The 26842-nt window shown below is 53.9% G+C and overlaps 1 protein-coding gene across 1 annotated transcript; it reads right to left on the reverse strand.

Annotated features, from left to right (window-relative positions):
- On the reverse strand, window positions 1-26751 carry ADGRD2 (adhesion G protein-coupled receptor D2; the record flags this gene model as incomplete). Its single annotated transcript, XM_082656280.1, is given in 31 exon segments — window positions 1-251; window positions 1414-1518; window positions 2101-2119; window positions 2123-2215; window positions 2301-2354; window positions 2490-2492; window positions 2495-2533; window positions 6805-6940; window positions 7750-8074; window positions 8808-8961; window positions 9243-9345; window positions 9547-9647; window positions 10871-10988; window positions 12042-12097; window positions 19876-19981; window positions 20401-20524; window positions 21004-21168; window positions 21871-21894; window positions 21897-21981; window positions 23153-23422; window positions 23425-23436; window positions 23708-23793; window positions 24154-24189; window positions 24192-24225; window positions 24229-24251; window positions 24644-24737; window positions 24739-24834; window positions 24838-25286; window positions 25604-25816; window positions 26183-26246; window positions 26740-26751. Coding segments are annotated over 31 exon segments (3450 nt in total).
- Window positions 26752-26842: the final 91 nt, after the last annotated feature.

The following is a 26842-nucleotide window of genomic DNA, read 5'->3' on the forward strand; positions in this document are numbered from 1 at the left end:
TCAGCAGAGACAAAGGCGCTGTCGCTTGAGTGCAGAGGCACCGCTGCGGCTCTCTTGTTCCCACAGACGCTGTGCCTGCGGGGGCGGGATGGGGGGCTGGAAGCCGATGTGGGGGGGGTGGGGGGTGCCTCTCGGCCCCTTCGGAACGCCCACCGCCTGCAGGGCGCCTGCGCCCTCCAGGCAGGCCTGCAGGGGCCGCCTCCAGCCCATTTTGCAGAAGGGGAAGCTGAGACTCAGAAGGACTGGGACACCTGCCAGGGGTGGAGGCCAGGTGGGGGTCTGGGGTCATACAGACCTGGGTTCAAATGTGCCTACGCTTACCCCCACGTGACTACTGCTGTGCCTCAGTTTCCTCATCTGCGCGGGTGGGGGCCCTGACCCCAGCTCTGCCACTGACCCTGGCTGGTCAGGGCTCCTCTCTATGCCTCAGCTTCCTCATCTGCACAGTGGGAGGGCGACAGCACCCCCCTTTCCCCAGGTCACCACATGAAAGGAGTCAGCAGATGCCCGGGTTTAGCACATAGCTCAGCCCCGGTCAGAGCTCCATAGGCAGGCCTCTTGCTCTGGTGGGAAGGAATTCCCTGCTTGAAGGGCTGGGCAGTGCTAAGCCCGCCCCTCATAGGCTTGTCTCTGGTTTAAGACTGTGGGAACCCAGGCCCAGAGAGGCTGGCAGTGACCAGGGTCCCTGAGGCTCCCCTCAGGCCAGGCCGAGCTCTCCTTGAGCGGGGCCTAGGTGGTCCTGGCCCTGCCCTGCTACCCACAGGCCCCCCCATCACGCCCCCGTCAGCTGTCCAGCTGGGGAAACTGAGGTCTTGGGAAAGTACTTGCTCCTCACCGGGTTTGGAAGCCTCTCAGACCACCAGGCCTGGAGCCCGGCAGCGCTGGCCTGGGAAGGGGTCCCAGACTCACTCCCTGAGTAAGCCCCTCCCCAGAGCACTGCATTATCACTGACAGAGCCCACAGGGCGCTAAGGGGGACTTTCAGGCACCAGCAAGGAGCGGAGTGAGGGGAAGAGCCCCTCAAATTGTGGGAGGTCAGCTGTGGTTGCTTCTCAAATCACTTCCATTCCGGTACAGTGGGGCTGAGGGGGTGTCGGGACGCCAAAGGGAAAAGGGGAACCCCCTGAGGTGGGAGCTACACCTGAAGCCCTGAATGTGGTCAGCTGCACGGCCTGAGAACAGAGGAGGTCTGTTGGGGACGGGGGCCCGACTCCTGCTCCCCTTGCTCTGGGGGCCCTCGGCTACCCTGGTGATGACTCTTCTATCCCCAGTGGCCTTGGCATTCAAGTTCTGCCAGCCGCTCCCAGCCCCCTTCAGCCTGGTAACTGAGGGACAGGCCCTCTGGATCCCCAGGGGAAGCCCCACCCCAGGCCCGCCCTGGTCCCTGTGGTTTCCCTGACCCTGCCGGTCACACTTGCTAGCCCCTCGGCAGAGTCCTGCCACCCCTGTCCCAGCCTCATCGGTCTTTTGGGTTCTGCAATGGAGGAGAACGCTGTGGGGATCCTGGGGCCGTGCGTCCCTAGTAGGGGGAAAACACTCCAGCAGGTGAACTTATAGGAGGCTGAGGCAGGAAGCTCTCTCTCTGCTCCCCCCACCCTGGACAGGAACCTCATTATCAAAGACCCTAAGAATCCACTCAAAAGTTTACCTCATAGATTAGCGATGAAGAAACTAGGGCCCAGAGAGACCTTGCCCAAGGGCACAGAGCAGGGGAAGTAAGAGCTGGGATTTAAATTCCTGGCCTGACCCTTAAGTCATTCAACCCGTGCCCTATCTCAGGGCCCTGAACCTCATCCACCTACCTGCCTTTGGGAACCTTCCACATCCCTTCTGCATGGAAACCCAGGGAAAGTGACCCTGGGCAAGCTCTGCCTCTGGGCTGGGCACCAGGGACCCTTGTTCCCTGGTGGTGGTGATGGGAGGAAAGGAGCCTTTTCTAAGCCATCCCCTTGGTCCTGCAGTTGCAGAATTCCCCAGGCCTCAGTCTCCTTGTCTTTAAGATGGGCTAATGGAATCTGCCGTGGCCCTCCTAGCTCAGCCCGAGCACTGGGGAGACCGACGCACCAGGTGGCACTTGGACTTGAGGGTGGTGTGGTGTTACCTCTAAGAGCCAGGTGTCTTCAGGGTGGAGCCAAGACTACTGGGTTGTCACGGGCCACCTCCCAGGGACGTGAGGGCCTAGGGTGGAACCCCGGGCCCGCGGGACAGGAGCGAGCCTGAAAGGAAAGGGCATCAGCGCTGGGATCCGGCTGTAGGTGGGACCTCCTACCGTCCCACCCCACGGACCCCCCGCCTGCCCACCGTGAATGCCTCCGCTGCCGCCTTCTCAGTCATCCTCTGCAGGACGCTCTGGACCTGGAGGATGGGGCCAGGGTCAGGCCTGGGACCTTCTCCTGACCTCCACGGGCCAGTCACAGAGCCCTCTGCAAGTAAGCCCTGCCCGCCTCCACCCACATCCCACCCTCCAGCAGCCAGTATCCCTTGACTTACCTCCCCGTGTTGTAGGCTGCATAGACCAGGAAGATGTATGGCCCCCTGGGGACAGACCTGGGGTGAGGGTGGGTGTCACTACCTGGGAGCCCCATCCCCTTTCCCCCAGTGTCTGGCCTGGCACCGCAGCAGACACACCTCCAGAGACATTTAGAGACACAGGAGGATGAACACAAATCCTGCCCTGCCCCCCAGTCCGCCATGGGGAGCAGGCAGTTGTGGCATTCTGTGGCAGAGAGAACCAGGAGGGGCCTTGCCCCGCTGGACCCCCTGCCTTCAGTCTCTGGTCAAGAGGCAGCCTCTCTGCCCTCTATCCCTCCAAGCCCCACCCCCCTGACCTGCCCCATCCTCACACCCTCACCATGTTGCAAGGGTGGGGAATGGGAGAGGCGACACCTTCCGGAAGCTCCAAGGCTAAATCAGGTCCAGGGACAGCAGACCCTGGTTGCATTCTGATTGTATCTCTAGCTGAGTTCCTCTCGGAGCCTCTGTCTCTTCATCTGGAAAGTGGGGAAGAGGCCAGGACTTGCTTCCGTCTGTGTGTGAAGGACTCAGCACAGTGGCTGAGTCATAGCTGGCTCCTTCCCACACATGCGAGGACCACTACGGCCTCGCCACTCACAAACCACCAGCACACTTGGGGTGACACTTGACCCTCACAGCAGCTCCATGGTTGGGGGTGGGGGGGATTCATTCTCCCCATTTGATGGAGAGGGACCCTGGGGCCCAGGGTAGGAGACAGAGCAAAAGTGTGACTCAGCGGGTAGCATGTGGAGCCTAGGACTTCCTCAGGTTCCCCCTGGACAATGTAACAGTTCCTCCCCAAGAGGACACAGGTGAGGGGACATGGGGTTCCTTGAGGCCCTCTAGTTTCCCAGGGCTGAGAGCTGGAGCCCCAGAGCCTGACTACTCCCCCTGGCTCCCAGGCACCAACTGGGTTGCTACCAGCCCCAACTCTGCCCCTAAGACAGACTCTGGGCCTCCCAGCCCCCCACACCCAGCCTCTGCTCTCTCCAAAGCCCCTGCACAGCCTCCCCCATCCTGTCTCCTTTTACTCACTCCTCACACTCAAACAGATGCACTCCAACCCAACCACACCAGCACCTGCCTAACATCATCCAAGGCTCCCTAGTACCCCTGTGGTGAAGTCTGAGCTCCTCACAACAGCTCTAGGGACCCTGCACAGTCTGGCCCCCATGTTCCCTCCTGTCCCCTTTCTCACCAGCTCTCCCAACCCCATGTCTCCCTCCATCTGATCCCACTGTGCTCCCCTGACTTAAAACATTCTTCCCCCTCTCTCCACACAGCGTTCAGGTATTAGCTGAGAATCACTGCCTCCAGGGAGTGCCCATTCTGCCTCCCCATACGGCCCCGACTGCCCCTTAGCCTTTCAGCCTCAATCGTGCCCGCTGTGGTTGTGTGGTTTTGGTGTCTGTCCGTCCCTCAGGCTGAGACCCCCAAGGGTGGGTTCCTCGATCTTGAGTTCCACCACTTTCCCCAGTATGCAGCCCAGCACGGGAGGCGCCGGGGAAGTACGTGCTGAATGACCGAATGACACAAATGTGCTCACGTTCACGGCGCTCCTGATGTGTGCCAGGTGTTATGCTTTGCCCTTTGCAAATATCTTGCCAGTGGAACCCCAGAACGGTGCCACGAGGTGGAGAATATGATCCCCCCCTTTATATAGATGTAGAAACTGAGGCCTGTCTCAACTTGTGCAGGCCTCCCAACAACACTCTCAGGCAGGGTAGGTGTGAGCTACAGCTAGTTGCAGAAGTGAGGCTCTGCTCTTCCACCACAAAACCTGGCACAGGGGCCAGACGGAGACAAATCACCAAGAGTGAATGAATGAGTCAGAGCAGATTTCAGTCCCTCCAGCCCCAGGCCTGCTCCCTGGTCACCTTGGGCAGGTTCTGCCCAGCTTACGCCCAAGACAGAGTAAGAGAGGGACGGGGCTGGAGGTGGGGCAGGAAGAGAAAGACATGGAGAGACCGCAGGTATGATGGAAGAGAGAGGAGAGGGAAAGGCCAGGCCTGGGGAGGGAAGCAGCCGGGAGGGACCCAGAGAACACGGCTCTGAGCCTAACTTGGGGACCTGCCCTGAGACAGTCACAGGAACATCAGAGTGGGCCCAGGTCTCATGCCTTCTGACTCCCCCATAAGGCAGCCTCTCCCCTCCTTTACCAGACCTGAAGTTCTGAGGCTGGTTGGGAGGGGGCAAGAGAGGTGACACTCAGAGAGAGGGAGAAGCAGGGTAAGGGACCAAGAGACAGCGGGTCAGAGCCCAACAGAAGGGGAGATGTAGAGCCAGGTGGGTCCATGCCAGAGGAGGTGGGGACAGGGACAGGAGCCTGTGACAGAGCCTGAAAGACAGAGAAAGAATCCCAGGGAAAACTCAGAGACAGAGACGAAGTAATGAGACACCGGGAGAGGAAAGGACCTGCCCTGAGAGGGAGGCAGACAGCGTGGTGATGGTGGCTCTGGCTCCCTGGCTGCAGCTCTGCCCACCTGAGGGCCACAGGCAGGGATGGAGCTGGAGTAGTTGCCATAGCAACAGGATGCTGGTGCCCTCGCCACTCTGAGGCAGGGTGGAGAGACCTGGGTAGGGTCCCTCTGCTAAGTGGGCTGAGCTGGAATTCCAGCCCGCGGAGCTCTGGGAGTGCAGGGCTTGGAGGAAGGGCTTCTCTTGTGTCCATCTCTGTCTCCAGCTGCTCAGGCCCCGCCAGGTCTCTGGGAGCCGTGCTTCTTTAGGAAGAGCGTTGGAACCCCAGTTTTTCTTCACTCTCCCGGCCCCTCTCTGGGCACAACCTCCATCCTCCCTGAGCAGTCTGCACCCCCCACCTCCCACAGCCCCTGTCCTTTCCCCTCTCCATTCCCATGCCTGCCTGGCAGAGAGTGGCGAGTCCCCAGGGCCCAGGGGGAGAAGACAACATGGACCAGGACCCTGGAGACCAACCCCCTTTGCACCCTCCCTTCTTCCTGCCTCATCCCTCCCTTAACACTTCACTCCCTGGTCTTGGGCATTGTCTGCCTCCCCGACTCATGTCACCTCCACAAGAACAGGGCATTTTGCAGCCTCCTTTGCTGCTGTGTCCCTGGCGCCTAGCACAGTGCCTGGCCTCTAGTGGGCATTCAAAACATCTCGCAGGGATGGATGAATAACTGACTGGATGAGGGTGCCCCTCCTGACCCCAGCTCCCCACCCCCACTCCCAGCCTCGGCAGCTCTTCCAGGAACCAGGCCCCTCTGCGGTCAAAGCTGAATATCCTAATGGCTGAGAACACAGACTCTGAACTTGGGCCCCAGCGCTGCTCCTTCCTCCTGTGAGGCCATGGAATCTCAGTTTCCCCGTTTGTAAGGCCTGTTCAGAGATATAAATATGATCCTGGTCAGGACTCAGAGCACGTAGGCATCCATCAGCAGGAAGCCCAGCTCTGGGACACAGGGACCCTGGACAGAGTTTGCACTTGATTTCCCGAGCTTGTCTTTGTCAATCCGTGGGACACCTCACTTTTCAGCCCTGAGAGGGACCTGGGCGCGGCAGAGCTGGGAGTGGGGAGTGCAGACAACAGGAAGAGGTGCTGGGGGGTACAAGGGAGGCTGAGGGGCAGGGCAGGGCGGGGGCGGATTGGGCCCTCCTTGGACTGACCTCCCTCCCAGCACTCAGCTCCCAGGGCTGTGGCTGTTTGTGTCTGTACCTGGGTCCCCCATAGATCTGCAAACCCCCTGAAGACAAGGGCTTAGTCTGACCCATCTCTGTGGCTCCAGGACACAGGACCTGAAAGGCACACAGGGGGGTTCCTGCGGTCCCATGTTACTGCTTCATTTATGTGGGTCATGTCCTTCCAGCCAAAACCTTTTCTGAACCGTTGTCCTCACCGATGGAGCAGCTCATGCTGCCCCACAGTAGGCCATCCACAGACCCCAAGGGGAGAGGTCCCTGGTGTCCTGCACCCCCATCCTCGGCTTCCTGCCGAGGCGGGAAGTGGCTCTAGCACAGCCTGGGGACTGGAACTTCTGCTGCGCCCTTGAGCGTCAGGGCACGAGGCATCTTAGCCACCCCCTTTCTGGGCCTCAGATTCTTCACCTGCCAAATGGGCCCCCAAATCCTCCCTGAGATACTGCTCTTTGATTGGAGGTTTGTTTCCACTCTCCCCCTCACCCGCCCTCCCCTTGACAGTGTCCCTGAGGCTGCTGGTGACTCCCATGACAGAAAGGACACTCCCTCCCCAGCCCCCTGACAAACCAGCCACACCCTCTGGGCTCCAGTGCATGGTGGAGCCCTGGTCCCACACGGGCCCTGGGCCCGGAGGTACCTGCAAGGAATTGAGGCCCACGGTGGCATAGGCCCAGGACGGGCTGAGGTGCACCAGCATGCTGACTAGCCAGGTCAGGCTCAGGATGGGCAGCAGGACCAACACTGGCTTCACGGTGGCCCCGCGGGACAGCAGGCTGGACTGAGGGAGGCCAGGGGGCCAGGGGGCTCCCCACGGGGTTCTGGGGAGGGCAGCCCTTGGAAGGTGCCTGGAGAGGGGTCGGGGCTGCAGACTGGAGACTGAGGCTCAGGACTTAGGTGTAGCTGGAACTTTCGGCTGGACCTGGTGGCCCCTTCTCAGACACCCAGAGTGGCATGAAGTAGAGGTAGTGGCACTGGGGAGATAGGCTCCCAGTCCCAAGCGGGGCTCAAAGGAAGGGAGTCGCAGCTGTCCAGGGGGAGGGCTGAGGCCTGGACAGTGGGTCCAGGGGGCATGGAGTCTGGAAGGGGACCCCTGGGGCTGCCTGGCTTTTCAGACCCCACTGGCTTGGGCTGCCCTGCCCTTGGCAGAGGGGTGGTGGTGAGGAGGAAGGCTGGGGGGGTATGCCCGCTCCAGCAGGATACGGTCCTGGAGACTGAGGGGGATTCTTGGCAGGGGTAGAGACCTAGATTCTCACCCTGAACCTGAACTTCTAGGGACTGCCTGACGTGGGGGTCTCCTCTACCTTGTCCCCACCAGGCCATCAGTGCTTTCTGCAGAAGGTGAGTCGCCAGGACAGTGGCTGATGTCCACACCCCACGTCATATACACACAGGCTCAATTACCATCCGCACAGGTAACACGCATGGGCACAGACTTCCACACGCCCACACGCATGAGCATGTGTGCACATGCAGCACAGACACACTGCAGACATATGCTCATTTATAGCCTTGCACTCATAAGCACACGTGGCCACACCTGGCTCCCCCCACTTCTTCTTGACGCCCCAGTCTGGGGCCTCACCACATCTGGATCGGGATCTGCTGCTGCACACAGGGCTGCGGGCTCAGCGTGCGGGCACGGCGGCGGGCCCTGGACACGGTGACCATCACCACACGGACCAGGATGCAGGTATTGGCCTGGAGATCTGGTATCAGTGGGGGCACCCTCCCCCTTCCCCGACACGTCCCTCCCCTGCAGGGGCCCCAGGCCTCCCCACTCATGGTCAGCACGGGCCCCACAAAAGCCCAGATGGCGCCTGTGTGCACATTGAGCCGGCAGTGCCCAGTGGCCACGTAGTCATGGGGGGACACGGCCAGGGTGATGGCCACCATGGCCACAGGCACGCCTAAGGGAAGAAGAGGTGACCTCAGGACCGTGTCTCTCGGGAGCCAGCCCCCGTCCAGAGCTGCATCCTCCAGCTGTCCCATAGTAGTGGGCGTACTGGCGGCACTGGGAGATCCAGGGAGTGGGGTTGGGTGGGCCTGATATTTTGGGTGGCACTGGAGCCCCGAGTAGTTGGGGAGCGGAAGAGCTGAGATTGAGTCGAGGCCTTAGGGCTGAGAATCAACAGAGTTGGAAACTGGCGATTGGCGTGGGTTTAGCTGGCTTCAGATTAGGGAGGCAGTGCCGGGGGCTGGGAGCTGAGGCAGTTGAAGTGGAGGAGGATTAAGAATTGGAGCTGGGGGCTTCCCTGGTGGCGCAGTGGTTGAGAGTCCGCCTGCCGTTGCAGGGGACACGGGTTCGTGCCCCGGTCTGGGAAGATCCCACATGCCGCGGAGCGGCTGGGCCCGTGAGCCATGGCCGCTGAGCCTGCGCGTCCGGAGCCTGTGCTCCGCAACGGGAGAGGCCACAACAGTGAGAGGCCCGCGTACCGCAAAAAAAAAAAAAAAAAAGAATTGGAGCTGGGTGGAGTTGGAGGTCGACAGAGCTGAGTTTGTGTCAGACACGGGCGCTGGCCACTGGGTGGCGCTGGGTGCCGGTGGAGGAGGGTGTTGGGCGGCGAGTGTTGGACATAACAGAGGCTACGCGAGGCAGGGTGGAGGGGAACAGAGCAAGAGTGGGGAGCAGAAGGGACTCACCCCAGCCTGTGGCGTAGTAGAGCGGCTTCCTGGGGCCCAGGCGCATGCGCACAGCCACCACCTTGCTGCACAGCGGCAGCCCTTCCGCCAACATCCAGGAGAAGACGACCAAAAAGAGGAGGTGCATCACTGCTGTGACGGCCACACACGCCACCTGTGTGGGAGGGTGAGGGCTCCCCACGGAGGCCGGTCATGGGTGCGGTCCACCCTGGGTCCCCTGTCCGTGCCTGGCGTAGCCAGCGCAAAGCAGTATGAGCGGGTAGGGTCTCGGGGCAGCGCCCTGGGCCCAGCTCCAACATTCAGGGTCTTTCTTCTCTAAGCCGTACTCCTCCCCGGAAATGGAGCCAAGTGAAGATATGGGGGGCAACCTAGAAAAGGCTGAAGGTGCTTTCCCAGGCCCCCCTGAGCTCACAAGCCCACCCGCTGGCCGCCCACCTTGTTTTCCTTTGCCCACTCATTGGCCACGAGGAAGCCCTCGGCGGAGGCCAGGGAGAAGGTGAGGTTCTTGTGGACTGTGGCTCGTTCTGACTGGGGGACCCCGGACAGGCAGAGGAGTTGGTTAGCAAGGACCACCCCCCCCACAACCTGCCTCCCAGTGAACCGGCCAGTGAAGGAGGAAAGGGCGGCTCCACAGGGGCTTCTCGGACCGAGGATGGACACCCACCTGAGGAGGGACGTGGAGGCCCACGAGGGGCGGGGCAGGCCCAGGGTGCCAGGCAAGGTGGTGAGCTTGCCTCACCCGTCCGCCAGGAAGAGCAAGAAGGTGGTGGCGAGGGCACAGGACACACCGCAGCCCACAGACGAGAGCGTCCTCAGCAGGGACCCCCCATCGGGGCCCCTCTGTGGGAGGGACAGAGATCCCGGAGGACAGCAGCCCCACCACCGCCCTGGCCCGACGGGACACTCGCCCACACCCCCCCGCCCCCCAGCCGGCAGCTCCCAGGCTCCTCAACCGCCTTCTCTGCCGTGAAGCAGGGATGGCCAGGCCTGCACACAGCAACTTGATAATGAGCATTTGCATGTTCTCTCCTGCTGGAGAGGGGCCCAGCTTTCACGGACTCCTCAGATACCGAGAAGCACTAGACTGTAAGTGACCACCGACATGCCCATGGGGAGGAGGGGTGGCATGTGACAACCACCCACTGAGGGGGACAGGGAGCTGGCACGGATTACTCACAATGTGTCCGACGTCCACGCTCTGTTTTTACAGGAAAAATGCATTCGGTAGCATGTTTTTCAAGCGTGCTCCCGAACAGGCCAAGTGACCCCAGCATTCCTGGGCTCAGGCACCGTCTCACTTAACCTGAGTCCCCTTCTGGCCCAGCAAGCCCGCCTTGCTTGGCCTCCTCCTGGAATTTGGCTTCCCCCCAAGGCTGTAAATGCTAATGCCTCTCAGGGCCTGTCTTTAGTCGCGACTCATTTTACTTCTAACCTCACCTTGGCCATGGCTTTACCTACTGGCCCTTGGGGCCAGCTGAGACCCCTCCCGCCCCGAGCACCGGACCACAGACCCCACAGACCTGCAAACCCGTTGCCCACCTGTGCCTCCTGAGACGAGTCCCTCATCTCCCGGTGGCCCAGGTCACCCCTCCTCCTCAGCCAGTCTTCCACATCTCCCCACTGCTCCCTGGCGCAGGGCCCCTCCCCTCTCCTAGGCCAGGCCCGCAGCCCCCGAACTGCTTTTCCCCCCTGGCCCCCACCTCAGCCTCACTCCCCGCACCAGGGGCCTCCCTCATGTAAATCTAATGCCTGCTTCACACTCTTCCACATCTGCCCTCTGCAACAGGACCACGATCCAAGCGCGTGGGCCTGGCCTTCCAGGCCTGTGCCATCTGACCCATGCCTACCTTGTTCACTGCCATCCCCTGACCCCGGGCATCGCACTGGAAGCCCCAGACACATTGTAGTTCTAGAACGTAACTCGTCTGCCATTTCTAGCCTCCTTGCCTTTGCTCAGATGGGCCTCTGCTTGGAACGCCTTTCTGTTCAACTCCAGTGCATCCTTTAAAACTTGGTTCTGACATCACCTTCCCCTGCTTCCCTGCCCCCTCCCCAGTACTCACCTGGACGTCATACACCTGCAACAGGACGGCGCTGTGGTTGCAGAAGCAGGTGGTTGAGTCCTGGTACAGAGCCGTCACGGAGCAGCCAGTGGTGGCCCAGGAGCCCCCTGAGTCTGGGCTTGGGGTGAATAGTGAACAGAGGGCTCTTGAGATGGGCTGGACATGGGGCTGGGGGACAGGTGGCAAGCAGGGGAAAGCCTCTCCCCAAAGCCTGGGGTCCCCCAGTGCCCTGCCTTTAACCAGCTATGTGACCTTGGCCAAGTCACTGCCCCTCCCTGGGTCTCAGTTTTTCATCTGTAAAATGTACTTTTCTCAGGAATGGTAGGAGGATGGGGTTGATACCAATGATCACCATTGATTAACTGCGTTAATTACTAAGCAACAGTGATTGATGTTCATTCCCTCATCAACTCTAACACCCATTCCACAGATGAGTCTCTTCCTAGGTACCCCACAGAGTAGGCTTACATACCTACTATGATAGGGAGCTCACTACCTCCTGGGTAACAGGCTTTCCTGCCCCAACTTGTCCCCAGTTGAGTGGGGCTTGGAACCACCCCTGCAAGGAAGTTGGTGAATGGAGGCCAAAAACATGCTTGAGTCCTGTCTCATCCTCAAATAGAACAGACGTTTTTTTTTTAATTTTTAAAATTTTTATTTTTTGGGCCATACTGCAGGGTATGCGGATCTTAGTTCCCCAACCAGGGGTGGAACCTGGCTCCCTGCAGTGGAAGCGCAGCTCTTAACCTCTAGACCACCAGGTAAGTCCCTGGATGTCTTTTTTTTTTCAAGTGCCTTATTTAAAGAACTTGGGGGACTTCCTTGGTGATCCAGTGGTAGAGAATCAGCCTTACAACACAGGGGACGCAGGTTTGATCCCCAGTCAGGGAACTAAGATCCCACATGCTGCGGGGCAACTAAGCCCGTGTGCCACAACTACTGAGCTTGTGTGCCTCGGCTAGAGAGCCCATGTGCCGCAAACTACAGAGCCCACGCCCTCTGGAGCCTGAGCACCACAACTAGAGAAGAGAAAACCCGCACGCCACAACTAGAGAGAAGCCCACACACCACAACAACGATCCCACATGCCTCAACTAAGACCCGACACAGCCAAAAATAAATAAAATTTAAAAATTAAAAAAAATAATAAAGAAAGAACTTGGAAACTCACCCGATGCTGAAGTTCCAGAAAGCACAGACAGGCTCCACCAGCTTCGGAGGGAAGGCCTAAGGGCAGCCAACAGGGACAGGGCAGGTGTGTGAGCACATGTGGGCAAGGAGAGAGGCCAGACGATGCAGTGGGATGTGGAGGCCTCCTGAGTTTGAGGGACCAGGGGGTTGCCCAGCATGGGTCGTGGGTGCAGGGACTGGAGAAGAATGCCGGCAGGGCGGCAGAAGGAAGGTGACGTGAGTAGAGTTTCAGGTTGGCATTATGGTTAATATCGAAATCCTAGGAACAAGCTAACAAGCTAACAAACCACTGTGAGTCTTCCCTTCAGGATGCTCTGCCTAGTAAGAACACACAGGTCTCTATCTGCTGTTGGGGAAAGAGCTCGCCATATATATATATATATATATATCTTTTTTTTTAACATCTTTATTGGAGTATAATTGCTTTACAATGGTGTGTTAGCTTCTGTTGTATAACAAAGTGAATCAGCTATACGTATACATATATCCCCATATCTCCTCCCTCTTGCGTCTCCCTCCCACCCTCCCTATCCCACCCCTCTAGGTGGTCACAAAGCACCGAGCTGATCTCCCTGTACTATGTGTCTCCTTCCCACTAGCTGTCTATTTTACATTTGGTAGTGTATATATGTCCATGCCACTCTCTCACTTCGTCCCAGCTTACCCTTCCCCCTCCCCGTGTCCTCAAGTCCATTCTCTATGTCTGTGTGTTTACTCCTGTCTTGCCCCTAGGTTCTTCAGAACCATTTTGTTGTTGTTATTAGATTCCATATATATGTGTTAGCATACAGTATATGTTTTTCTCTTTCTGACTTACTTCACTCTGTATGACAGACTCTAGGTCCATCCACCTCACTACAAATAACTCAGTTTCTTTTCTTTTTATGGCTGAGTAGTATTCCATTGTATATATGTGCCACATCTTCTTTATCCATTCATCTGTCGATGGACACTTAGGTTGCTTCCATGTCCTGGCTACTGTAAATAGAGCTGCAATGAACATTATGGTACATGACTCTTTTTGAATTATGGTTTTCTCAGGGTATATGTCCAGTAGTGGGATTGCTGGGTCGTATGGTAGTTCTATTTTTAGTTTTTTAAGGAACCTCCATACTGTTCTCCATAGTGGCTGTATCAGTTTACATTCCCACCAACAGTGCAAGAGGGTTCCCTTTTCTCCACACCCTCTCCAGCATCGCCATATGTTTTTCAGTACAGGAAAAAGCTGCCTGACATTCTGCATAGTAGGAGCCCATTTATGGTTAAAAAAAAAATAAGGTTCTATGTAATTGTGAAAACACATGCACAAAAGGTCTGGAATCAGACACACAGCCAACTTAACAATAGTTAGGTCTCAGTTTGAATGTGTTATAATGAACATGTTAGTTCTTTTGTAATGAACAATGACAACACTATGGACTTTATGTCATCAAGCAGAAAGAAGACATCAGGTGGCAGGTGGTACCTGTCCCAGACCAAGCAGGGAGGCAGCCTGAGCTCAGGACTTGGGCTATTTGTCCCGACTGGGGAGGGTAACAGCAACATCACCTCACTAGAATATGATACTTCGTGTTTTGCAAAGTACTTTCATGTCCTTTATTGTTGTTGATATTCATAGCAACCTAGGGGACAGGTATAAATTTATGTAATTTCAGATGAGGAAGGTGAGCCTCAGAGAGGGGAATTAATCTGTTCAAGGTCACACAGCAGAGAGCTTAGACTGGGTTGTGACTTGGTCGACTCCATGCTCCTTCCACACTCAGTGACGTTGCCTCCAGAGAACATATTATTCCTTGGGTTGGCTGAATTATTACCACATGTATTCATTCACTCATAATATTTTTCCTGGGTCTCAGGTACTATGTTAGGTGCTGGAACACAAAGAAAACCTGCTGTTTGCTTTTAAAATGGACGATTGTTACACCACTGGTCGCATTTTCAAGTGGTACAAACTGAAATATCAGTGCAGCTTATACACTCAAAAGCCACAACACTGTTGGTGTCCAGTAGTTCCATACCTGGCCATGTATCCCCAGGAGACAGTCACCAGAATCAAAACATATTATAAGTGAGGATTTTCACAGGGTTAGGCAGGGTTAATTGTAATAGAAAAAACTCTGCAGATACTCTGGATGCATGGAGGGGAAGGGGTCAAGTTCATTTTGGACCATCCCCTGGGAAGGGGGTGGGCGGTTCTGGACTTGGCCGCAGTCAAGGCCTACGCATTGCTAGGATCAAGCAGCAGGTGAGAAAGGACAGGATGGCAAAGGGACATCTGTGACAGAGACAATGCAGAAAACACCTGTGGGGAAAATGAAAAACACAAATGTTTACATGGCTCAGCTGAAAGCGCAAGGGCTTTGATTTTGCAAAAGGGAAAAAAATATATATATATATATATAGTATTATGTACCCAGAAAAAGGCTGAAGGGAAACACATGGAAAAGTTTAGGGCAGCTATCTCTGGGTAATAGGATTTGTCTTCTTTATCCTTTTCTACATTTTCCAAATTTGCCACAATGAGCAATCCCTTACTTTTATTTATTTTTCATTTTAATGTATTTTAATTCATATAATTAATATCTAAATACAATCTCAGAAGTTAGTTGTTTGAAAATATAAACAAAATCGGTAAACTTCTAGCTAAACTGATCAAGAACGAAAAGGCAAACATCATTATAAATCCTACACATGTGAAAAGGATAATAAGTGACTATTATGAACAACTTCCTGCTAGAATTGAACAACCTAGATGAAAGGAACAATTTCCTTAAAGGGCACAAATTACTAAAACCATCTCAAGAAGAAATAAAGCACCCCAAACAATCCTATATCAGCTTAAGAAATAACTCATACTTTAAAAACTTCCCACAAAGAAAACACCAGGACCGAAAGACTTCACTGGTCTTCACTGGCCTATCAAGCATTTAAGGAAGAAATAATACCAATTCTGCAAAACTCTCTTAGGAAACAGAGGAGGAGAGAACTCCCAACACATTTTATGAGATTAGGATTAACCTGACACCAAAACCAGAGGAAGACAGTATAAGAAAACTACAGAACATATTACATATTCAAGAATATAAACACAAAAATCTTTAACAAATATTAGCAAATTGAATCCAGCAATATATACAAAGGATAATACACCATAACCAAGTGGGGTTTATCCCAGGAATCCAAGGCTGGTTTGACATTTGAAAATTAGTGAATGCAATTTACTATATTAACAGAATAAAAGAGAAAACCATATGATCCTATCAATGTGGAAGAAACATTCGGCAAAATTCAATAGCTATTCATGATAAAAATTCTCAGCAAAGCAGGAAGAAAAGAGAACTTAATCTGACAAGGGGCATCTACAAAAAGCCCACAGCTAGCATCACATTTAATGGTTCAAGACTGAATACTCTCCCCCCTAAAGTTAGGAACAAGACAAAACTATTTGGTCTCATCACTCCTATTTAATGCTGAACTAGAGGTCCTAGCCACTGCACCAAGGAAGGAAAATCGGAAAAAAAAAAAAAAAAAAAAAAAAAAGACATGCATTGGAAAGGAGAAAAGAAAACTGTCTTCATTTGCAGACAACATGATCAGGGATGTAGAAGATCCTAAGAACTCTATAAGAGAGCTACCAGAAGTACTAAGTGAGTCTAACAAGGCTGCAGGACACAATCTCATTATATAAAAATCAATTGTATTACTGTATACTTGCAATGAACAATTTAAAATTGAATTAAGAAAATAATACCATTTACAGAAAAGGGTATATCTAACAAAATACCTTCAAGACCTGTACCCTGACAACTGTATATCACTGCTGAGAGAAATTTAAGAAAACCTAAATAAACAGAGGGATATACCTTGATTAAGGATTGGAAGATTCATTGTTAAGATGCCAGTTCATCATCTTATTTCAATTTGAGAGATTTCATGCAATCCCAATCAAAATCCCAGTAGGTGTTTCCATAGACATTAACAAGCTGATTCTAGAATTTATATGGCAATGTGAACACCCTAGGCTAGCCAAAGCAATTTTGAAAAGGAAGAACAATGTTGGAGGACTTACACAACCTGATTTCAAGGCTTACCATACAGATACATTAATCACAACACTATAGGGTTAGTGTATAGATCTCTGGAACAGAATAGAGAGCCCAGAAACAGACTTACACGTATATGGACAATTGATTTTCAACAAAGGTGATAATTCAATGGGAGAAAGAATAATCTTTTCAACAAATGATATTGGAATGGGATGTCTATATGGAAAAATAATGAACTTTAACCCCTACCCAACATAATACACATAAATGAATTGAAATAAATCATAGACGTAAATGTAAAGGTTAAAATGATAAACTTCTCTGAGAATATCTTTGTGACCTTGGAATAAGCAAGATTTCCTAGATAGGATGCAAAAAGCATAAACCATTTAGGATAAAAACTGATAAACCAGACTTGATCACATTCAAAACTTATCTTCCAAAGACACTGTCAAGAAAGTGAAAAGCAATCCAGAGACTAGAAGATATTATTCACAAAACATATAGCTGACAAAGGACTTGTATTCAAAATATATAAAGAATTCTTACAATTCAATGATAAGACAAATAATTTAAAAATTGGGGAAGAACAAAGCAGGAGGCATCATGCTTACTGATTTCAAACTATATTACAAAGCTATAGAAGTTAAAACAGTATGGTATTGGCATTAAAAACATACACATAGATCAATGGAACAGAATAGAGAGCCCAGAAATAAACCTATGCATATATGGTGAATTAATTTATGGCAAAGGAGGCAAGAACATAAAACGGGGAAAGAACAGCCTCTTTGATAAATGATGTTGGGAAAACTGGACAGCCGCAGGCAAAAGAATGAAACTTGACTACCATCTTACACCATACACAAAAATTAACTCAATATGGACTAAAGATTTGAACTTAAGGTCTGAAACCATAAAAATTTTAGAAGAAAATATAGGTGGTAATCTCCTTGACATAGTAGAAACAAACAAACAGACAAAACAAAAAACCCAAACCATCCAATTAAAAAATGGGCAGAAGATCTGAATAGGCATTTCTCCAAAGAAGACACACAAATGGCCAACCGGTACCTGAAAAGATGCTCAGCATCACTAAACATCAGAGAAATGCAAATCAAAACCACAATGAGATATTACCTCACACCTGTTAGGATGGTTATTATCAAAAAGACAAGAAATAACAAGTGTTGGAGAGGATGTGGAGAAATGGGGACCCTCATACACTGTTGGTAGGAATGTAAGTTGGTGCAGCCACTATGCAAAACAGTATGGAGGTTCCAACAAAAATTAAAAATAGAAGTACTATATGATCCAGCAATTCCACTTCTAGGTATCTATCCAAAGAAAATGAAAATACTAACTCAGAAAAGATATATGCACTCCCATGTTCATGGCTATTTACAATAGCAAAGATATGGAAGCAACCTAAGTGTCCACTGATGAATGAATGGATAAAGAAATTGTGGTGTATAATAACAGAATGTTAGCCATTAAAAGAATGAAATCTTGCCATTTGCAACAACGTGGATGGAGCTCAATGGCATTATGCTAAGTGAAATAAGTCAGAGAAAGAAAAATACTGTATGATCTCACTTATATGGGGACTCTAAAAAAAAAAATCAAGCTCATAAATGCAGAGAACAGATTGGTGGTTGCCAGTGGTGGTGGGGCAGGGGTAGGGAGAAAAAGAGTGAGGGGAGTACGAAGATAAAATTTAAAAAGAGAGGATCTATATGGCTTATGTGCAGAAATGTCAGTAATCAGAAAAGCAAACAGCAGACTAATGCAAAATTTTGGGAAAAAAATAATAAAGAGCATTTCCTATTAAAAAAAAAACCAGTGGCTCATCTTGAAATTTATTTAATTAAAAAAATGAAAATTGAGGAAAAGATTTGAACTTATATTTAACAAAGGAAGATATATGAATGTGCAATGAGTATAGAAAACGATGCTCAAAATCATTGGTCTTGAAGGAATTGCAACTTAGAACCACAGTGAGACATCAGTACACAACCATTATAATGAACAATATTAAAAAGGCAGTTAAGGATGTTAGCAAAGGTATGGAACACTGCAAAGCTCACACACTTCTAGTGGGAATGTAAGATAGTACACGACTCTGGAAAACAGTTGGACAGTCTCTTAGGAAGTTAATGTATACATATATTTATCATACAACCCAGAAAGTCCCCTTTTAGGTATTCACCCAGTAGAAAGAAATCATATGTCCACAAAAATGCTGTATATGAGTGTTCATAGTGGATCTATTCATAGCAGCTCAAACTGGAGACAACTCAAATCTCCATCAACAAGTAAATGGAGGGTCTTCCCTGGTGTCGCAGTGGTTAAGAATCCAATGCAGGGGACACGGGTTGGAGCCCTGGTCAGGGAAGATCCCACATGCCGCAGACCCACTAAGCCTGTGCCTGAGCTCTAGAGACCGTGAGCCACAACTACTGAGTCCGTGCGCCACAGCTACTGAAGCCTGCGCACCTAGAGCCCGTGCTCCACAACAAGAGAAGCCAACACAATGAGAAGCCCGCACAATACAAGGAAGAGTAGCCCCCGCTCGCCACAACTAGGGAACTCTCGCGAGCAGCAACAAAGACCCAATGTAGCCAATAAATAAATAAATAAAATAAAATAAAATAAATTAATAAAAAAACAAGTAAAAGGAAAAACAAATTATGGTCTATCCATATAGCGGAATTCTACACAGCACTAATGAGGAGTGAATTACTGAAACAGGCAACAACGTAGATGATACTCAAAAATACCACCTGAGCAAAAGAAGCCGGACCATGGCACACGCTGTATGGTTCCATTTAAACGAAGCTTTAGGAAAGACAGACAATCTAGAGTCACAGAAAACAGAGCAGTGATTTCCTGGGTCAGCGTGGGGAAGGCTGACGGGGAAGGGGCACGAAGAAGCCTTTTGGGAAGGTGGAAAAGTTCTATACCTTGATTGGGGCAGTGATACCTGAGTATATACACTGGTCAGAACTCCTCAAGGCGTACACTTAAAATGCGTGTTTTAGTCTATGTAGAGTTATATACCTTAATGACACTGATTTTTAAGAAGTCTTGAGATGATATACAAAAGATATAAGCTGGGGGGGGGGGCCGGGATTGGTGGCTTTGAGCAAAGGAGACTTCAGCTTTCTCTGAAACGCTCTAAGGCTTCAAAAGCGAGAAGGAATTTGTGTATTACATATAATGAATTAAATGACGTATCTTGGTGATCTTTTCTTGTCAGTTTACAGCAAAATACCTCATTCTTTACATAACCTCAGCTGATATTCCATTTTATAGCTCTATAAGGCTAAGTAATCCCCTATTGATGGACATTTAGGTTATTTTTATGCTTATGAAGCATACTGCAGTGCAGGTCTCTCATATCTCCCTGTATTATCTGATGGGAACCACCAGTTTTTCAAGTCATGCAGACCTATAATGAAATCCCAGCTCTGCCACTTATAAGCTGGTGCCAGGCACAGCACCTCTTCCAAGCTCACTTTTGTGGAATGGGCCGTTGGAAGATTAAATGAATGCTGCTTATTTAAGGCACCCGCCATAAAGTAAGTGTGCAATGCACTACTGCCCTTCCCCCTCTCTCGAGGACAATGGGATGGCTTGTGGATGAGTATTTTTCTTGAACATTTTAGACCTTGGTTGTCCAGTGAACAAATACTGGGATGTAGCGGGGGGGCACCAAACCAGGATAACAGTACCAGGTGGCTGTTTCCCAGAAGCATCGCCCAGTACCTGCGCCCAGTGTTGCAGGTGAAAGGTCACAGCCGTGTTGGGCTCCCCGGTTTCATCCCACACCTCAGATGAGATGATTGCTGACCCCACCTGGGTGCCTAGGAACCTGTGGGGAGAAAGGGAGCTTTTAAGGACACCAGGTATCTGTGGGGGAGAGGTCATACATGTCTGGGGTCATGTCACCCAGGCCCCTGCAGAACAGATGATACCCTCTGTGGAAAAGTCCTGTGCTGGGAATTAGGGCAGCTGGGTTCCATTCTTTCTGGTAATTTGAGTAAGCCCTGTTCCCTCCCTGAGAGTCAGCACTGAAGCCAGGACCCCAGGCAGGAGCTGAGCCATGTTCCCACCAGCCCATCTTTGGCAGGCCCAGAAATCTGTGTGTGTCAGGGGGGAGCAGGTTTGGCCCTGGGCTGCCAAGGGCAGATATGCCTAACAGAATGGGGGCTCTGGGAGGGGATGGGGGCCTAGCCTTCCCTGGTGAGGGGATCCAGGCCCTCAGCTGCCTGCTGGGTGGGACCCACTCACCTCTGCATTCTGCTTGCCTCTTCAGAGGTGTCAGGGGCCTGGGGCTCTCGGCCAGGGGCCCCCAGGGTGTACTGGAAGACACTTGAGCTGAACCAGCTGTGGATCATGGTGACTCCAGAGAGGCCTGGATGCATAGAAGGGGGCCTAAGACCCGCCCAGTGACTGAGCGAGCACCACAGCTTGGTCCTGAGGGAAATGCTCTGCCCACCTCACACATAGGGAAACTGAGTCTCATAGAGGTTAAATGACTTCCAGAAGATCCCACAGCTAATAAGTGGCAGAGTCAGAATTTCAACCAGCCATAGTCGATGTGCTTAAGCTGCCGGCTGCAAAGCCCTTTGCCCCTTATCCTAATCCTCCACCCCTGGGTGGCACCGAGGGAAAACGTGTGGTTGAGGGGAGGGGACTAAGTGAACACCTACCATGTGGCAGGCGCTTTAAGCTTTAACAACCCGAGGCGAATGCTAGTAATACAGTTTTACAGATGAGGAGGCAGTTCTGAAAGGTGAGGTGACTTATTCAAAATAGCAGAGCTAGCAGCTGTGAGGGCTGAGGTTTGACCCAGACCCCAACAGGACTCCACCACCCCTCTCCCTCACCCGCCTTTCCTGAGGAGCCGCCTCACTTCAGCAGCAGGGATGAGGATGTGGCCAGGCCCCTCTGGATGCCCACCGGGCATCATGAACACTTGGCCCTCCGTGCTGGTCTCCCTCGAGCGTAGGCTCCGCAACTCCAGGCCTGGGAGCAAATGGGGCTCAGGGGCTGGGCCTCAGGAGGGAGGTCTTTCTGCTGGGCTGGCCGTGCTGGCAGGGTCTGCTTCCCCTCTCCCTGCCACACACCTAGGAGGCCACCATTCCTGCACAGAGAGGTTCAGCAACTTACCCTAGGTAAGTCTGACTTCTCCAAGTCAGGGAGAGGGGGTCACTGAGAAGGGGGAGTCTCTGGGGGGATGGGACATGAATATTAATGAGCTGCCAGAAGCCACTGGGCACCTGAAGGACCCAAGTTTTGCCTGAAGTTCCACTGTAAGTGCTACCCCACTCAATCTACAAACACTCACTGAGTGTGCCCTTGGGTCTGAACCTGAGATGCAGAAATGACTCAGAAATAGCCCTGGCACTCAGAGAACTTCAGGTGCTATTATGTAATTACCATAAAGGCGATAAAAGATATGTTCAAAACACCGGGGTAACAGAGGAGAGAGGAACTATCGGGAGAGAGCTAGAACTGGGGAGCCTTCCTGGCAGAGCTGGTGCTCAAGCAGGGTTCTGAAGGATGTATGCGAGTTTGCTAGGAGACCAAGAGAGGAAGAGTGTTCTGGATCGAGGGCACAGCATGGGCAAAGGCAGGAAAGAGAATGGAGTATCTGTGGGAGTCCGAGAACTCCCAGTGACCAGGGCTGAGGAGGATGTGTGAGCCCAGGCCCCACCCGGAGGCCAGATGTGTGGGACGGGTGGTGGTCAGGCTCACCGGCATGGTGGTGCTGGATGTGCGTTCGGGGCGCTCAGAGGTCAGCATGGTGCTCAGCAGGGGCGCCAGGCGCTGCTCGCTCACCACCAGGGCCTTGGGTCCGCCCACCACCTGGGAGGAGGCCGCAACTCAGCCCTCTCTCAGACGCCGCGCCCCACAGCTGCCTGCCCTGACCACTGCGGTTAACAGGATCTCAATGATCTGTGAGGTGGCCTGCAGGCTCCAGACCCTCAGTGGCTCTGCAGGGCCTCCAGGATCAAGTCCTGGCTCCTCAGACTGACACTTGAGGCCCTGCCTGATGAGCCTTCTCTGGCTTCTCCAATGCCCTCCTAAGCCACGTCATCCTCTAGTCGAGCTGAAGGCCTCACAGTGCTCTCTGCCTGCTGGCAGGTTGCTTGCCAACCAGGGTACACTCTGAAGGCAGGGCCGTGCCTCCTGCTTCCTTGGTCTGGCTCAGTGTTAGATCTCTAACAGGTGCTCAAGTTTTAGGTTCCAAAAAGGAAACCACGTGGGGTGAGGACAGAACAGGGAGGGGGAACATGCACTAATGGGACACCTCCTCTGTGGTGGGCAAGTGACCTGATAGACGCCTACTCCTCTCCATAAGCAAGGCAGCTATGATCATCCCCATTTTCCAGGGAAGAAAACTGAGGTTCAGAGGCCAGTTTTCCCCAGTCTGTCACGGTGTCTCAGATCCCCAGTAAAATGTGGGCTTACACATCCCCTAGGATGGGGAGCATCACCTGGACAGGCGAACATTCCACTGACCCAGCCTCCTGTGTTGTGCCATCCCCACCCCACCCCCAAGCCCAGTTTTGAATTCTGTCCTGAAGTCACAGGGGGACCATGTCTGCCTCTTAAGCCCCAGAGCTTTTCAGGCAATGTTCATGACCCCTCATTTTCTCCCTCTCTGGGCTGATGACTCCCAGGCCTACAGCCACTTCTGCCACGATGAGATTTCCAACACCCTCACCATCTGTCTCTTCTGTTCTCCATGGCTGAACACTCAGCAGAGAGGACCTCCTGCTTAAGGTGGTCAGTGGACTGTTGGATATGGGAGGCCCTTATTGACTAGTGGCTCTTAATTTTTAACTGCAGAAGTTGTTCAAGAGCAGTTGTATGTGGAAGTTCAACTTATAAAACAGACAGAAGAAGGGCTTCTCCTGATGGATGGAGAGATGGAGCTCAGAGATGGGTGCTGACTCGCCCGTGGCTACACAGTCGATGGCAAGGTAGGAACCAGAGCCCAGGCCCCTGCCCCACCGAGCCCTGCCAGCCTCACCTCGCTGACTGACAGCCACACACCAGCCAGCTGCTCCTCCAGGACCAGGCTGGCCCCAGACACGACGGCCTGGCCCAGCTGCTCCCAGGGCCGAGTCATGGGCTCTGGCTCCCATGTCCCAAGGGCTGCCACACTTTTCAGGAAGTGCATGACAGCCAGCAGCGCAGCTGGCCCCAGTGGAGCTGTCTCCTTTGTCAGGACTCTCTCCAGGATTCCCAGGAAGCTGGAGGCCTCGGCCAGGGACAGGTCTCCGTGGGCTTCAGAGAGAGAGGGTCAGGGAGGAGCTGTGGAGCAGAAGAGCTGCTGACTGCTGGTCTGTCTCAAGGGGACCCCCCGCAAGGGGCTGTACTTGGCCTCTGCCAGTCTTCTTGGGGGGTGTGGGTCTAACTAGTCACAAGCCCCCAGCTCTCAGAGGCTCCAGAATAGGGGGCATGAACAACCTTAATTCCTGCACACACATTAGGTGGGTGTCCCCTTTACAGGTGAGGACACTGAGGTGCAGGGATGCCACCCACAGTGCCCCCAGACTCTCCAGCATCCTGGGAGGGGGCTCACCACAATGGCATTGGCCAAGGCATTGACTTGGCTGATAACATCCTGGCCAGACCATGACTGGGCGTCCTGCAGCTGCTGGTAGGTCTCTGCAAAGGAGTGGATGCCAGACTGAGCCCTGGGCAACATCCTCCGCAGAGGTTTCCCCTCCCCCTGTGCCGCTCGGGGAAGAAGCGCACACTGACGGCTGTGTGTCTGGAGCCTTAGGTGTCCTGGATGGGGAAACAAGCAAAGAACGGCAAAATCGCCTGCTCGAGGTGACTCCCACACAGCTGGGATTCACCCCCAGTTCCGTATGGCCCCATTGTCTGTGGTCTACACTCCGTGGAGGCCCCCGAAACTCTGAGAAGATTCTGAATTCCCAGGCTGTGCCAACTGCCTCAGCCTACAGTGGTCCAAACCCAGCGTCCCCTTCAGCAGAGCCCAAGGCACAGCCGGACAGGGCACACCTGTCCGGTAGCAGCAGAGGAAGGGCAGAGGCTGCAGCAAAACAAAAAGCCCTCGGTGCGGGGTCCAGGGTCCTACATAGGGCACTCCTCTGAGGGCACTGGCCAGGGTGGGAGAGGTGTCAGGGCCGCATCCTGGCTTCCCATCGGTCCCTGTGACCCACAGCCCACACTTCGGGCCTTGAAGGCGCCTGCACACTTGAGGGGGCGCCAGGACACGCGGGTCCCGGAGTTAGGGGGCGACGTGGGAACCTGGGAGAGAAGTGCTGCAGCCAACACTGGGAGGAGCAAGGTCGCCAGGGGGCGAGCCCATTCAGGCTGCTAGGACTGGGCGGACGCCCGAGGTACTGGAGGCCTGGAGGGGGCGTGGCCCGGTGGGCAAGAGGTGGGCTGGGTCCCCCAGTCGGAAGGGAAGCGGATGGGAGCCAGGAGGTTGGGGGTGGAGCCAAAAGGTGGGCGGGGCCTGACAAACAGAAGGATGGGCGGGCCGTACCCAGACAGAGAAGCTGCACCCGCACCGGCGGTAGCAGCGAGGGTGTGACGTCCAGGGCGCCCAGATCCCAGCGGAAAAGCAGGCCGCCGGGGGTACGGCGCGCAGGCCCGTGCCCGGTGCAGCTGCGCGGGGCTCAGCGCCCGGGCCCACAGATGGAAGTCGGTGAGGTTGACGCTGAAGGCGTCACGCGCCTAGAAGCCGCCGCCCAGAGAATCCTGGTCCTGGCCCAGAACGAGGATGCCGCCAGGTGGCAGTGGGTGGCTCGCGCCTAGGCCCCGCGCCCCAGCGCGTCGCCGCCCGTCGGCGAACAGCGCCCAGCGCCCGCCGAGCTGCTCCCACGTGGCGCACACGTGGTGCCAGCGGCCATCCGCGCAAAAGGCAGCGCGGAAAGGCGCGTGGTGCTCGCGCACCGCGAGCGCCGCGTGCACGGCGCCGCCCGGCTCGGCGAAGGCGCGCAGCTGCAGCGCGTTGGCCAGCGCGGGTACAGCCAGGGAGAAGAGTGCGGCCGCGTCGGATGAAGCGGCGTTCCACTGCACGTGCACGCATGCTGTCAGCGCCCCGAGCGCCGGCAGAGGCGTTCGGAGCCACGCCGCCTGGCCCGCGGTCCTCTCGCCGAACGTTAGTGCGGCCGCGGTGCGCGCGCCTCCGGGGACACACGGGCCTCGACCTCAGTTTCCCCAGCTGCGCACACCGTCCTGCTTCTGACGGCCCTTTGGCGCAGCTGTAGAGCCCCTTCTGGGCTTCTGGTTCCTCCCTCCCTCTGGAAGGAAGAAATGGGGCTCCAGTGCCCGTGCCCAGGAGTCAACCCTCTACTTTCGGTCCAGGACAAGGGAACCTGAGATGCGATGTGGACTTCCTCTGGTCTCAATCCACAAGGACTGTCACGGTGGGCTGCCATCTCTAGGTCACCAAAGCCCCCTCCCCCCAGCCCCCACTTCCCAGGCCCCGGCCCACACTCACGCCTCTGCGGGGGTCTTTGCAGAGGGGCCTCTCTTTTGCCCACCCTGATGGGGTCAGGCAGCCGTGGAGTGAGGACCGCATCTGGGTGCTGCAGTACTACGTGGCCAAACCGCTGCTCACAGGACTCTTGGGGCTGCCACCAGCTCAGCCGCTGCCCTGGGAACTTGCATACCTCATCTGCAGTCTCCACTACCTCTCCAGGGGCCACTGGAGCTGCAGGGTGAGAGGAGGGTCAATGTGGGAGAAGTGTGTGGGCATCTGACCCTTGCAGGGTGAGTAGGGTAGGCAGGGCCAAGGACACTGAGCTTGGAGTCATTTGGGGCTGGATGGGGCTGAACCCTAGCTATGCTCTATGACCTAGCAAGTTTTGTCCCCTTGCTGAGCCTGTTTTGTCATCTGTATAGTGGCAGGAATGAGATGGACATGAGTGATGCTTTCAGCCCAGGGCCTGTTATAGGGGTGCTGAACTAAATGGCGCCTCCTCCCTTCCTCTGCATTCGAGGCCGGTGTAGCACATGGGCCACGGGCTGGCTGAACTGGGGGCAGGCAGAGCCTCTCGGTGGCATCCCTCATACCAACCTGTGACCCAAGGGTTCCTTGATTCACCTGGGGAGTTGGAAGGGGTCCCAGAGAGACTCCTTATCTGAGAGAGAAGAAGAGAGGTGGGGTCTGAGTCAGGTCCCCACGCCCATATGTACAGTTATTGAATGCCTACTGTGTGCTCCAGTGGGGTGCAGTGGAGGCTGCAGGCCCTGCAGTCAGACCTGGGTTCACCCAGAGGGTGATCTCGGGCAGGTCACTTCATTGCCCTGAGCCTGTTTGCTAGCATCCGGTGGATGTTTTTATTTCTATGTCAGGGCTTTAGCTTGTGTAACCTTTGCAGTTACCTCATGATGTGAGGTGGCCACTTGGAACCCTAGCAGCTTTGAGTCCCCTTGGTCTCCTCCCCTACACCCCTCTGCCTCCCAGAAGTTCAGGTACCAGGAGGGCAAGGAGGCAGTAGCACTAGGGGGCCATTCTGGATCCAGCAGGGGCAGGCGAGGAACAGCAGGAGTCACAGGCGTGGCCAATGTGGACTGGGGAAGGAAAAAAGCACAGGAAAGCAGCTCACTGTCCTGCCTGCCTTGCTATGCTACCCGCTCTGTCATCTCGCCCTTTGTTTGGCTCCCAGACCCCACTGGGCTGGAAGCCCAGAATGGGATGGCCCACCCAGTGGGGATGACATTTACTGCACAATGG

The sequence above is a fragment of the Grampus griseus genome (assembly GCF_964374135.1).
Source record: "Grampus griseus genome assembly, chromosome: 6".
Taxonomy (NCBI): domain Eukaryota; kingdom Metazoa; phylum Chordata; class Mammalia; order Artiodactyla; family Delphinidae; genus Grampus; species Grampus griseus.